Below are 15549 nucleotides of genomic sequence, written 5' to 3' on the forward strand. Positions count from 1 at the left end.
TCATTACACTGTGGTGGTGAAGTGATTAGCACTGTTGTCTCAGAGCAATAAAGTTCCTGGTGCAAATCCTAGCTGTCACAACTGACTCGTGAAAAATGCAAAATTCTTGAAAGATGGGTTGTAAAACAGCTGATTATTTACAGAAACAATGTTAGTGGAGGTTACAAATGATCTTCTTATGGCCTCTGACAGTGGACCCGTTTCTGTGCTTGTCCTGCTAGACGTCAGTAGAGCATTCGGTACTGTTAGCAATAGTTTATTACAGCAATTGGAACATGCTGTAGGTATTAAAGGTATTGCAATGTGAATTCTCAATAATCCTTGGCTTCACTGTGTCTTTACCTCCGTAAAAGCAATGATGGGGCAGCTTGGACACCTTAGTTTGTGAGTTAGGTGTTCTCAATAATTCAAGAACGAGGCAGTGTAGGAGCTTCAAATTGACACCACAGGTGTAACTACAAAAAAATCAGATAAGTTAGAATCTCAGTGACTTCGACCTCAAGGTCAAGGTCAAAGGTCAAGTTTTATAAAAATCTTATGAATATGATAACCTAAGAATAAAGTGATGTAGGAGCTTCAAATTGATACCACGGGTGCAACAAATAAAAATATTCTATGCATTTGAACCTCAGTGACCTCGACCTCAAAGTCAGAGAATCTTGTGAATGCAGTAACTTGAGAACAAGGCAAAGTAGTCTAGTAGGAGGCTGAGGGGTAGCACTGGCAGTTGCCAGATTTTTTTTTTTACCATTTTTTGTCCCCATCCATTTTCTTTGGCTTATCCAGGGCCAGCTCGCGGGGGCAGCAGCCTAAGCAGAGAAGGCCAGACCTCCCTCTCCCCAGCCACCTCCAGCTTATCAGGAGGGACACCAAGGTATTCCCAGGCCAGCTGAAAGATATGATCTCTCCAGCATGTCCTGGGTGTGCCCCGGGGCCTCCTCCTGGTGGGACATGCCTGGAAACCGTCCAGAAGGCATACTTATCAGATGCCCAAACCACCTCCTTTCGATGTGAAGGAACAGCGGCTCTACTCTGAGCCCCTCCCGGATGGCTGAACTTCTCACCCCATCTTTAAGGGAGAGGCCAGCCCCCCTTCGTAGGAACCCCATTGCCACCGCTTGTATCCGCAATCTTGTTCATTCGATCACTATCCACACCTCATGACCACAGGTGAGGGTAGGAACGTAGATCGACCGGTAAATTGAGAGCTTCGCTTTTACATTCACCTCTCTCTTCACCACAGTGGACCAGTACAATGTCTACATCACTGCAGGTGCAGCACCAATCCGTCTGTCAATCTCCCGTTCCCTTCTCCTGTCACTCGTGCAGGACGTACCAGACTTAATCTACTCCACCCTTTTCAGATTTGAAGGTGCCGATCCTCATTCCCACTGCTTCACACTCGGCTGCAAACCGTTCCGGTGCAAGCTGGAAGCCATCACCTGATGAAGCCAACAGAACCACATCACCACAGCCTTCCATCACTTGGCTACGCCTAGAAATTCTGTATATAAAAATTATGAACAGAATCGGTCACAAAGGGCAGCTCTGGTAGAGTGCTTCACCCACCGGGAACAAGTTCGACTTATTGCCGGCTATGCAGACCAAGCTCTTGTAACGGTTATATAAGGATCAAATGGCCCGTAACAATGGGCCAGACACCGCATACTCCCAAAGCACCTCCCACAGGACACTCCGAGGGACACGGTCGAATGTCTTCTCCAAGTCCACAAAACACATGTAGACTGGTTGGGCAAACTCGCATGCACCCTCAAGTATCCTTGAAAGGATAAAGAGCTGGTCCAGTGTTCCACGACCAGGACGAAAACAGCATTATTCCTCCTGTATATGACTTACGGACTAACTCTCCTTTCCAGCACCCTGGCATAGACTTTCCCAGGGAGCCTGAGGAGTGTGATCCCCCTATAGTTGGAACACACCCTGTGGTCCGGTAAACATGAGAACCAACCATCCTGGTCTTCCAATCCAGAGGTATCACCCCTGATCTCCATGCAACATTGCAGAGGCATGTCAACCAAGACAGTCCTACGACATCCAGAGTCTTCAGGAACTCAGGGCGGACCTCATCCACCCGAGGTGCTCTGCCAGGCTCTGGGTCTGGAATTATTTAACTGCCTCAAGTGAGAGGCCTGACCAGGGGGACAAGGGCCCGGACAACATATCTCCTGGGATCCCTGGGACACACAAACCACTACACCACGATAAGGTAGCAATTCACGGAGGGGTATGGTTAACGTGTAAACCACATGAACAACTAGGTTTCACTCTTTTTTATTTTAAAATGAAATGTCCCACCACCATTGAGTTTACATGTTCAAACCTGTAAAACAATGCCAATGTTAGCCATGTAAAACTCATAAGATTAAGCATTTATGATTTTTTCCTATACATCTTAACACCAGTCTGATACAGTAGGCTACATCACTTAGGCTTTTATTGCCAAAGAAAATCTTGTTTCCAAACAGAATAAGCTGTATAAAAATGTAGCTTATACAGTTTATTGCATATGAAACAACTTATTAACAAAAGTTGCAAAAACTTTCAATTCAACAGTCATAAAGTGCCAAAAATTGAGTGTCTATTTATTAAGGATAATACAGTAAGAATGGTTCTGTTATTACACTTCCCTTCATTCACTATAACAAATACAATGTCTGTACTATGCCAGGACCCCAGAAGGAATACAGGATAATGCTACCATCTTATGGTTGCAACATCACATTACACAGCAGTTTATGTTTTTAGGGCATGTTTAAAAATATGCCCTAAAAACATAGATATGTTCATAAACTTTATAATGTAAATATTAAAAACTTTCTTTGACATTTTTCTGAATGGACCATGCAGTCATGCAACAAGATCAGACACAGTTTGCTAAAGAGCTTGTAAAAGACTTCTCTTACTGCTGAACATCTCTGGGGTGTGTTTATTTCAGCTTGAATGAAAGGATTAAAGCGCCAAAATAACATTTATGAAGGCAAATATAATCATCTCCATCAACTACGCACAAGCACCCAGAGAAGTGAGGTCGAACAAAATGAACAGAACTGAAATATTACTGATATTTCAAAACTATAGGAATAAATTGCTAAAATAAATGTGAAAAATGCTAAACTGAAGAATTCACTGAACTTCACACAACAAAGATCTAAATAAGTCATTTCTTTAATACAACTTTAAATGAAGAATTGGATTTGAGTAAAACAGAAATGAAATCTATAAGGTTCATACATATTCACATTTAATAAAATATTTCCGGAAGAATCAACTTCGAGTGTCACAGCTATGTCAACTTAAACTGAAAGTGCCACTAGGGATCGGTTAGACCCAGGGTGAAACGAAAACAAAACACAATTTCAGTGATTTTACTTAACTGTTCCCCTACAAGCTGCCTCTCTCTCAGTCATTAAGTTGCTTTTAATTACAGTCACGTCGAAGCACAGAGTGCAGTTTTGGGAGTGCAAACTAAAAGATTTCTACAGAATTCATATTAAAATAGTGTAAATAAAGATGAGAGAAAAATAATTAGAAAAAAATTCATAAAAGTAAAAAGAGGAGAACAACTTATGTGACAGGCAAGGTGATTTACAACAGTTAAGACACCACAACGAGCCAAGTCCTTAAAATCACATGAGCCTATTCAGTCCTGTGTCCTGAACTGCACCAGAACAGGATTTTAGTACAGATTCACATAACACAGCTCATGGTCCATGTCATGTGGGGTACAAACATGCAGGGATACATTGCACAGACATCCAAACAGCTTTATAGATGGAACATAAATTTTCACTTTACTGCTTGTCCAGAAGCCCTGGCAAATACGACAAGTATGTTTGGTGTCTTGGATTTGCACATGAAGGAAGAATAGGACATTTTGGGAAATGATGCTTATTTGCTCAGAGGTTTAAGATTTGATCAATACCAATTTACTGTCTGTATGTTCACTGCAAGGACAGAGTCAGTTCCCAAATTTAGCACAGAGACTACAAACAGAATGAAAAGAGCCTGATGCTGTCCCAAAGTTGAAAACAGTCCTGTAATGACTTCATGAAGCAACTTAGCCATGAATCAGTCTACAGCAAAAAAAAAAACACCTTTAAACCTCTCTATTTTTCACATTTAGATATAGTTAAATATAACAAATTCAAAGATGATTTGATAAAACTGACTACAGCCAGCCCTTTCTCCTTGTTTCCAGTCTTTGTATGAGGATAATCTAACTGCTGTCCTACAGATATCTGACTTTCCCTGGACAGCAAACAAGACACTTTCCCAAAATATCAAAGTGATGATTTAAATTATATGAATGAGAGTCATACTTATCAAACTTTACAAGGAAGTGCAACTGTGTCTCTCTCATTCATATCGAAGGAAGGCAATGTCAACATGTTTGTTTTATTTGTTTTATAAGCATTTGTTTTATAAAGTGCCTAGTTAACCCCAACCACCTCTTAGTAGTACTTTAAGCAACATTTGGTTATTCTGGGTTCCATTAAAATGTTACAATTTATTGTAATATACAAATACAATTGTTTCACTTCAAACAACATATCACAAAACTCCATAAAGTACATCATCAACAATACTCTGGTTTCAAAAAGCATCCTGGGATTTTTAGGACTTATAAGAGGAGATTTTCAGAAGCTATCACAAAGAATATAAAGAGAAGACACCTGCTGGATTCTTTTCTGTTTTACTCTTTAGGGGGGGGAAAGAAACCTCTCAGTGAAAGTGGTGTTTTGTGTTTCAGTATGTAAAGTCTACTGAAGTGGGTATATTTCCCTTTGCTATCTACTTGGCTCAGTATTCTGCATGTTAAGGCCTGTGTGGGTGGCCCGCCTCATCAGCCAGGTTGAGGATGTAGCCGGCTATGTCATCCTCTGTGGGGATATCAGACATTACCCACGATTCGTTGGCAGCAGTCACTTGCAGACGGCAGATTGGGCAATTTCGGCTCTGGCCACTCCTACAGAAACAGAAGAGGGTGTGTAATTTAATGTTTTACAACGCTATAGATGAATTTGAATAATTCAAGCTTATTTGATTATCTCACCATTTATCAATGCATTTCTGACAGAAGCTATGTGCACAGGGCAGAATGAGGTCAGATTTTCCATCCATGCAGATGCAACACTCCTCTTCATCGGTCAGCTGCTTCACTCTGCATGGAAATGTATACAGAAGAGGGGAAAACAATTTCATTATTTTCTTTAACGCTAGGCACACTTTATCTTCATTTTTTAGAAATGAAAACAAAAAGCATAAGAAGTGTTTTAGAAACACTTTTTTATGCTCAGGATTCGCCTGAGGATAAATATTTCTCGGGGTTATAAAAATGTGTAAAAGCCTTAAAATGACCCATCAGTCACTGCCCCCCTCAACTTTACAGAATAAGGAATCGCTCAGCTGTAAAAAAACAAAAACAAAAACAAAACAAAAAAAAAACAACCTTAAAAATATATAATTCATGCAGATGGTGGGGCATTAAAAAACATTTTCTGTAGTCTTGCATCAGTAACACATGTGCTGAGCAGGGAGACTGCATTTTGGGCACTTGGAGGCTAAAGCTGGAAACAGCATTGATATTTGCACAAGTGTAACATTTTTAATAGCGCATATGTTCACAAACATCATTACTGCTCAGCTGACAAACAAAAGTCCAATATTCTATATTTTTTCAGGTCTGTTGTAGGAAAACTCTCCTTCAAAATCTGGCAATGATTACAAGTGAGTGCATTCGCTGAACAAAGACCTCTGCTGCATGTTGTACCACTGCTCTCTTTTCCCATAATCCCTGTCCATCTTCACTATTAAAAAACGTCATGAAAATCTAATTGTTGTGTGTGCACTTTATATCATAGCTGTCCATTTCCTGGTAACTGACCTGCCCATCCACATGCTGGCCTGGCAGGAGTCAGTGGAGGGAAGCTCGGTTGAGGGGCCCTTAGTGGCACCCTCTACAGACAACACTTCAGCTGCCTGGCTGGTGATGTCACGATAGAGTTGGATGAACTGATACAGGTTCATGATCCGCGATGCTTCAACCATGCCATTCTCCTTATTGATCTGGAGGGAAGCAAAGGCAATCACAAGAGCACTCACAGAGCAACTCCCACCAAAGGGCAAAGGTTATACTAAAACTGTGATGTTTTCATGACAACGTGCTGATGTAAGTAGTTCTCATAGATCATTTGTGCTGATGTGAGCATTGTTAATATGGAAATCTAGTGTAGCATATTAATCTTGTTGGTCATTGTGATTATAATGTATTAAAAAATAATGTTTTAAAGAGTTCAAAGAAAGGAAGTGCTTATGCTACTCAATGACTATTATACTGCTTTAGAATCTGGAAATGATCCGATGGAAAGTTTTTCCTAATTCATGTGATTCTAAACTTTGACCTTGAAGCATTACATACTATAACTGTGCATTTTATTATTTTAACCATATGATTGGAGCAGAATTGGCTGACATTTTTTAGCTTCTATAACCTGTAAAAACATGAGACTTTAACATCTATTCATGCAGTATGTGATTTTGTGGAACTTTATGGTGTCATGTTATGACTCAAGCTGTTATTAGTATCTACCATCACACAAAATTTGAAAATGATATCTTGGAAACTGCAGACAGTTGACATCTAACAGACAGACACAAACAAATGCAACCAACTACATACACAACTTTTTGTTTCTTCATATTAATTATGAAGAAACAAAAACTTTCTATTTTTTTTTGCCTGGTCAGTGGCAGTGTTACATTACGTTTAAAGTTAAAAACCGATGTGGAACAATGAGTTAAACTGTCAGAGATCTATTACCCTCACCTACCCTGTAATATTATTATGATCCCCAGAAAGGGCTTGATTTTTGTGAAATAGTAAACATCATTCTGATAAGAGTCCATTTCCAAACAATAAATTGGTTTTAACACTTGCAGACATCCCAGGAGATCCCTCAGAGCATGGTTTCCTCATATAAACACAATTTACAGGAGTATGGTTTCACTCACATCTGTCCCTCTCTGTCATAAATGTGTGTGCAGATGCCTCTGTTGGCATGTGGGGAAGGCTCTTTGGTCTCACCTTGGTACACACAACCCTGACAGCCACTTTCCACAAGGCTGTAGCATCAGATCCTGGCTGCACCTCAAACAGCAGGTGCTTCTGCTGTCCAGCAGCTAGCTTGGCCGTACTGAGAGAGACGCAGGAGAGAGGGGAAAAGGTTATGTTTATCTCCATAAACCATTCCAACCATCCTCCATAAAGCACGCAGATTTTTGATTTATTTCTCATCATGATGAATGTTAAAAAAAAAAAACATTTTCATTGCGCCTTCTTTTTCAGGTGTTTTCAATGATTATTTTCATCAATAACACTGCACTGTGCTGTTTATTTTGTTGTCACATTAATCTTTTTTTCAGAATTGCTGTAACAAAGCCTTTCTCTACTCCACCTTCTGCTGCATTATCATGCCTTGCAGCTATTACCTCTAGGAGTTTGTAAGCTAAAGGTAAACTGGCAGAACTGTGTCTAATGCTGGGGGAATAAGAAAGGCCAAATCCCATATGTCATAAAAGTACTGATGCCAGCACTCAATTTGAAGAGTCCCAAAGGTACACTTTGTGAAATAGGTCAAGTTTCTCCACCTATCCATTCTGCACAAAAACTGTTTGTCTTAAAGAAAAGCTATTTGTTGTACGGGAAAGCTAATCATCTTTAACAGACTTACACGTCATTAAGTTCAGCCACTCTTGCTAGAAACTCCTCGTAGTTTAGGTAGCCGCTGTCACGAACCAATCCGGCATGTTTCACCAGCTTCTCAGGCAGATGGTTCATCACCGCCTGACCTGAGATCTGCTGACCCATCCCGGCAGCAGTAGAACTCACACAAGAGAAGAGGCAAAAGGCAGCACCTCATTCAGTTCTTCCAAACCTGGTGGGAAATGATTGCCTTAAATTATTAGTGCCTTAGATTAATATTTTAGTTAAAGAAAGACATACAAAATATAGTGAAAACACACAAAAATGAAGTGTGCATTCATCTGTATTAAAATATGCTGTGGCACAGATGATCGTAGGCCTTAGAGAATATGGCAAGTACATGAAGCATACCAAGACCCAGAATTTAACCAACCAAAATTTCAAAAAGGAGCAAAAGGCATAGGACCAAGATAAAGAAGTGTACCTTTCTTTCTGGGATTAGTTAAAGGTCCTCTCACATTCAGCTGGTTGAGAATGCAACAGCTCAGCTTCTTAGTGGACAGTGTCACATCACCAAAGTCTTTGCTTTTCTCTACTGGCTCTCTGTACATTTTAGAGCTGACTTTTAAAGCATGTTTGGGTCCTTGCTTCCTAACGGAGATATTGGCCCCAAATGAGCCGGTTTGCAGCCTTAGCTTCACAGCTGGGCTTTCTTGGCCATCCCACATTTTTGGCTTAAATCTACGCATCTAGTCGTTCTAACTAGGGCTGCTCAATTAATCGAATTTTAATCACGATTACGATCTGGGCTTTCAACGATCATTAAAAATGACTGAGCGATTATTAGACCCTCCCTCGTGCTTTACTCTCGCGCTGCTCCCTGTGGCAAATCGAGCGCACACAACAATTAAGAGGACCCGAGGGAAGCTCGGAAAGCTAAGCAGAAGTTATTTGGAGAGGAGAGTGACTGCCGTTGGTTGAAAAGAGAGGTAAAAAAAACTTCAGTGGTGTGGAAACATTATGGGTTCGCGGAGTCAGACGTGGATCAAGTAGACATAGTGTGTAAACTTTGCTACGGTGTCGTAGCTGCACCACAGAGCAGCACTGCAAAGTTCACGTGTTCCCACGTGTGGGACTAATAATAAAGGTTATCTTATCTTATCTTATCTTAAACATAGATGTTTACATTTTTCATTTATTTTTTATATTGCAAACATTTGCACTGTTATCAGTATTTGCACACTATTTTATATTAATTTTTGACAATCTTTAAAGTCATTATTCAATACATTGTTATTGTTAAATAAATATCGTCAAATAATCAAGATCTCAATTTCAGTGAAAATAATCGTGATTATCATTTTTGCCATAATCGAGCAGCCCTAGTTCTAACAAACACGTTTATCAAATTGCTTTCACATGATATTGTTTGTTTTTTGCGTTTTTCCTTTAATCATCACTTATGGTTTCATAATGGTTTGTGTATTGCTTTTAGCTGAATTTTCTTGTGTACTTTACTGTTATAGTTGTTCGCCCCGGCCTTTGATTTTTTTTATTTTTGTAATTGCTCGTCTAAAAAGTTACTATTACACTAGTAATCCCTTTAAAACTTAGTTGGAAAGGGACAGAATATTAATGAAACACGACTAGATAATTAAAAACACTTAGATGACTATCAGGTAATAACAAACTCATCCTCTCCCACCAGCTACCTCGAGACTTCCTGTGGCTGCATGCATACATAGAACATATCGATGTGTCAAACCTCACGTAGACCTGACAATAATCTATAAGTCATAAAAAAAAATAAACAGCCAAATGCTCGCAAGGGCAGCAGCTCTGCTGTATTAGCTAAATTAGCATCAACATCCAGCGACGCTAACAACGTCGGCGTTTATTTTAGACTTCAACGTAAGAACCGCATAGCAGCAGCGCTCCTTCTTCGAAAGTACTTATAGCTGCAGAGTTTTAGACCTCTCCAGACAGTAAACCTCAGTTTAAACTTCACAACTGTAATAACAGCGTAATATTACTGAGGAGCACTCTGCTAACAACTAGCTGCATTACTTTGCTTGAAACTTAACCAATACCAGAAGAAGCGAAACGTAGAAAATAAATAAATAAAAATGGGATAAATATGATCCTCTGCTGCAACTGTGACACGTAGGTGCTTCTTACCAAACAGTGCAGAGTCCACGTAGGAGGCACCATCCAAATTTCACCACTAGCCTCGCTTTTAGCTTCTGTTTGTCTTGGTACAACAACACTGGCGCGGCTTCATGACGTTGGAGTGTGACGACCTTACGTCAGTCGTTTGCGTTAGTAATAATAATAAGATTATTGATAAACAAACAAACAAACAATTAATTAATTAAATAAATATTAGGCACAACATTTGCCCGCTTCTGAAACTTGTTTTGAAAAGATTCAAAATAAATAATGTTTGGTCTATAAATTAATTCGTTCCCTATCATTTTTCCATTCATTTTTTTCCTTATCATTTTTTGTATACATTCAAGAATGATCTGGATTTTTAAAAAAACTGTAGAAAATGTGTCTGCTGTAGTATTTATAAGTCAAAATAACAATAAATAAATAAATAAATAAATAAATAAAGTAATAAATATAACTAATAATAAAATAATTTTAAAAAAAAACTAAACAAAAACAGGAACCAAGCCAACTTTCCTACATTTCCTTACAGATTAAACAATATAGGACCATCTTATCGTGAAGTAAACCGTCCCCCCCACCCCCCCAAAAAAATCCATTAAGATCTTTGTGTGAATGAATGCTATACGTACCAGAAATTCTGACATTATGAAACGGAAAAGTAACTGATTGCTCTTAGTTAATATCTGTTTTGTTTTGGGGTGTTTCTTTGTTTTTGTCTTTGTTTTTTTATTGTTGGTGTACAGTTTTTCTTTTCCCCACCTCAGTTTATTATGCTGAAAAAATACAGATCCAAGAAAGTTGTGTAGTTGTGTTTTATAAAACACATTAAAATAAGAATGCTGCCACCAGAATCACCCACTGATTTTGTTTATCTTTATGCATCTTCAGTGAACTTCATCCAGCATTCATGAAAAAAAAACTTGTGCTTTTTATTTCCTAGTCTGTTATTTCTGATACAAAGGTTTTAACAGTTAGATTAGATGACTTTGGTTGCACCAAATATATTTTTAATGTTACTGTTATTTCTGCAGTGTCATTTTAAATATATTGCATAGATTCATACATACAAATAACACAAGCCAGATATCAATGCTCTTAATCTCCTGAGACCAGCACATGAGGGCATCACATTTTTCTTCTTGTGCTTCATCAGTATTGTCTTGGACAAAAGGTGTCAAAATAGCAGCCAGCTCACCAAAATTAAATCTAAAAGTTCTTCAAGTTGTTTGGATTATATACAGTGGGGCAAAAAAGTATTTAGTCAGCCACCGATTGTGCAAGTTCCCCCACTTAAAATGATGACAGAGGTCAGTAATTTGCACCAGAGGTACACTTCAACTGTGAGAGACAGAATGTGAAAAAAAATCCATGAATCCACATGGTAGGATTTGTAAAGAATTTATTCGTAAATCAGGGTGGAAAATAAGTATTTGGTCAATAACAAAAATACAACTCAATACTTTGTAACATAACCTTTGTTGGCAATAACAGAGGTCAAACGTTTACTATAGGTCTTTACCAGGTTTGCACACACAGTAGCTGGTATTTTGGCCCATTCCTCCATGCAGATCTTCTCGAGAGCAGTGATGTTTTGGGGCTGTCGCCGAGCAACACGGACTTTCAACTCCCGCCACAGATTTTCTATGGGGTTGAGGTCTGGAGACTGGCTAGGCCACTCCAGGACTTTCAAATGCTTCTTACGGAGCCACTCCTTTGTTGCCCGGGCGGTGTGTTTTGGATCATTGTCATGTTGGAAGACCCAGCCTCGTTTCATCTTCAAAGTTCTCACTGCTGGAAGGAGGTTTTGGCTCAAAATCTCACGATACATGGCCCCATTCATTCTGTCCTTAACACGGATCAGTCGTCCTGTCCCCTTGGCAGAAAAACAGCCCCATAGCATGATGTTTCCACCCCCATGCTTCACAGTAGGTATGGTGTTCTTGGGATGCAACTCAGTATTCTTCTTCCTCCAAACACGACGAGTTGAGTTTATACCAAAAAGTTCTACTTTGGTTTCATCTGACCACATGACATTCTCCCAATCCTCTGCTGTATCATCCATGTGCTCTCTGGCAAACTTCAGACGGGCCTGGACATGCACTGGCTTCAGCAGCGGAACACGTCTGGCACTGCGGGATTTGATTCCCTGCCGTTGTAGTGTGTTACTGATGGTGACCTTTGTTACTTTGGTCCCAGCTCTCTGCAGGTCATTCACCAGGTCCCCCCGTGTGGTTCTGGGATCTTTGCTCACCGTTCTCATGATCATTTTGACCCCACGGGATGAGATCTTGCGTGGAGCCCCAGATCGAGGGAGATTATCAGTGGTCTTGTATGTCTTCCATTTTCTGATGATTGCTCCCACAGTTGATTTTTTCACACCAAGCTGCTTGCCTATTGTAGATTCACTCTTCCCAGTCTGGTGCAGGTCTACAATACTTTTCCTGGTGTCCTTCGAAAGCTCTTTGGTCTTGGCCATGGCGGAGTTTGGAGTCTGACTGTTTGAGGCTGTGGACAGGTGTCTTTTATACAGATGATGAGTTCAAACAGGTGCCATTCATACAGGTAACGAGTGGGGGACAGAAAAGCTTCTTACAGAAGACGTTACAGGTCTGTGAGAGCCAGAGATTTTCCTTGTTTGAGGTGACCAAATACTTATTTTCCACCCTGATTTACGAATAAATTCTTTACAAATCCTACCATGTGGATTCATGGATTTTTTTTTCACATTCTGTCTCTCACAGTTGAAGTGTACCTCTGGTGCAAATTACTGACCTCTGTCATCATTTTAAGTGGGGGAACTTGCACAATCGGTGGCTGACTAAATACTTTTTTGCCCCACTGTAGTATTGTTTCAAACACTATAAATCTGACTGTTTAGTGCTTTTATCCAGAGATAAAACAGAGTCAGATATGGCCAGTCAGATACAGTGAATGTTGTCCTCATCAATGAGATAAAGGTAAGAAAATAGTTTAGTTTATTCATTGAAACATGTATATTTGTGTTTAATAACACATATGTAGCACATGACTTTTAGCACTAATAATGTGAATCCTTTCTGGAATATATTTCTTTATCTAGAGCCCAGACTGCATGCTATATACAGTCTGTGAATAACTGTAGTGATTCTTGAGCACTGTGGTTCTCTCTGTAGGATCTTTACTGTAACATAGAACACACTTTGAGAGGATTGTTATGGTGAATTACTGCTATATAAATAAAACTGCACTGTACTCATTAATTGTACTTTGGTCAGCGATGATGGCAAAGTGTGCTCATCCTTTTAGCGAAAAAGGTGTAAAAAGGTGGAGAAGGAAATGCTCAAAACAAAACAGTTATCTGCTTTATCAAGTTGCTCTTTCACATTAACAGTCTCGGGAGAATGTTTAGCAGGACTGGAGTCTGCCCGTGCTGCTGTTAGTGGTCCTCCATGTGAATGGATGATAAAAACCTTCTGACTGACTAGCAGGTGTATAAGCCCTCTACTGGCTCTTATCTAGAGGGCCTCATTACCACTAATACAGGGAGTGCAGAATTATTAGGCAAATGAGTATTTTGTCCACATCATCCTCTTCATGCATGTTGTCTTACTCTAAGCTGTATAGGCTCGAAAGCCTACTACCAATTAAGCATATTAGGTGATGTGCATCTCTGTAATGAGAAGGGGTGTGGTCTAATGACATCAACACCCTATATCAGGTGTGCATAATTATTAGGCAACTTCCTTTCCTTTGGCAAAATGGGTCAAAACAAGGACTTGACAGGCTCAGAAAAGTCAAAAATAGTGAGATATCTTGCAGAGGGATGCAGCAGTCTCAAAATTGCAAAGCTTCTGAAGCGTGATCATCGAACAATCAAGCGTTTCATTCAAAATAGTCAACAGGGTCGCAAGAAGCGTGTGGAAAAACCAAGGCGCAAAATAACTGCCCATGAACTGAGAAAAGTCAAGCGTGCAGCTGCCAAGATGCCACTTGCCACCAGTTTGGCCATATTTCAGAGCTGCAACATCACTGGAGTGCCCAAAAGCACAAGGTGTGCAATACTCAGAGACATGGCCAAGGTAAGAAAGGCTGAAAGACGACCACCACTGAACAAGACACACAAGCTGAAACGTCAAGACTGGGCCAAGAAAAATCTCAAGACTGGTTTTTCTAAGGTTTTATGGACTGATGAAATGAGAGTGAGTCTTGATGGGCCAGATGGATGGGCCCGTGGCTGGATTGGTAAAGGGCAGAGAGCTCCAGTCCGACTCAGACGCCAGCAAGGTGGAGGTGGAGTACTGGTTTGGGCTGGTATCATCAAAGATGAGCTTGTGGGGCCTTTTCGGGTTGAGGATGGAGTCAAGCTCAACTCCCAGTCCTACTGCCAGTTTCTGGAAGACACCTTCTTCAAGCAGTGGTACAGGAAGAAGTCTGCATCCTTCAAGAAAAACATGATTTTCATGCAGGACAATGCTCCATCACACGCGTCCAAGTACTCCACAGCGTGGCTGGCAAGAAAGGGTATAAAAGAAGAAAAACTAATGACATGGCCACCTTGTTCACCTGATCTGAACCCCATTGAGAACCTGTGGTCCATCATCAAATGTGAGATTTACAAGGAGGGAAAACAGTACACCTCTCTGAACAGTGTCTGGGAGGCTGTGGTTGCTGCTGCACGCAATGTTGATGGTGAACAGATCAAAACACTGACAGAATCCATGGATGGCAGGCTTTTGAGTGTCCTTGCAAAGAAAGGTGGCTATATTGGTCGCTGATTTGTTTTTGTTTTGTTTTTGAATGTCAGAAATGTATATTTGTGAATGTGGAGATGTTATATTGGTGTCACTGGTAAAAATAAATAATTGAAATGGGTATATATTTGTTTTTTGTTAAGTTGCCTAATAATTATGCACAGTAATAGTCACCTGCACACACAGATATCCCCCTAAAATAGCTAAAACTAAAAACAAACTAAAAACTACTTCCAAAAACATTCAGCTTTGATATTAATGACTTTTTTGGGTTCATTGAGAACATGGTTGTTGTTCAATAATAAAATTATTCCTCAAAAATACAACTTGCCTAATAATTCTGCACTCCCTGTAATTTTCACTGAATGACATACAAAACATCTTTTATCAATCGCACTGCTTTAGTTCATTGAGGTTTGCAGGTATTTGGATATACACAGCTCTCTTAAGCTTTCAATGTCACATTTCATCAGGTTTAAGTCTGGACTGTGACTTTTCTTTTTCAGCCATTGTTAAACAGACTGGTTACTATATGGCACTTTTCTGTTCGACTTTAGCCCTGAAGGCGCTTTATACAACATGTCACCCATTCAAACTAGCACTTTTTTCTACATGTAAGTGCTTTCTATCTAACATTCATGCACATTTGTACTCAATCAATCATTTCATTTGATTGTTGGTTTTTTTTCTCTATATGTATAATTGTAGGGTCTACCTTACAATATAAAGCGCCTTGAGGTGACTGTTGCTGTAATTTGGTGCTATATAAATAAAATTGAATGGAATTGAATTCAGTAAATGCATCAGAGGAATTTAGGGTTCAGTGTTTTGCCCAAGAATACTTTGGCATGCAGACTGGAGCAACCAGAGTTTGAAGCACCAACCTTCCAACAAGTAGACGATCTGCTCTCCTGAGCTGCA

At 39.8% G+C, this 15549-nt stretch overlaps 1 protein-coding gene across 1 annotated transcript; it reads right to left on the bottom strand.

Annotated features, from left to right (window-relative positions):
- Window positions 1–2276: 2276 nt before the first annotated feature.
- LOC146570139 (RING finger protein 141) lies at window positions 2277–10035 on the bottom strand. Its single transcript, XM_085282974.1, has 6 exons — window positions 9902–10035; window positions 7752–7955; window positions 7106–7214; window positions 5906–6087; window positions 5075–5182; window positions 2277–4987 (listed from the first exon to the last, which is right to left on the bottom strand). Exons 2-6 carry the CDS (start codon window positions 7886–7888, stop codon window positions 4837–4839), a joined length of 687 nt encoding a protein of 228 aa, XP_085139100.1. The 5' UTR covers window positions 7889–7955; window positions 9902–10035; the 3' UTR covers window positions 2277–4836.
- Between the last annotated feature and the right edge of the window lie 5514 nt (window positions 10036–15549).

The sequence above is a fragment of the Mchenga conophoros genome, linkage group LG7 (genome assembly GCF_057382185.1).
Source record: "Mchenga conophoros isolate Kocher_MC1m ecotype Shallow Benthic linkage group LG7, M_conophoros_male_GT1.1, whole genome shotgun sequence".
Classification (NCBI taxonomy): Eukaryota; Metazoa; Chordata; class Actinopteri; order Cichliformes; family Cichlidae; genus Mchenga; species Mchenga conophoros.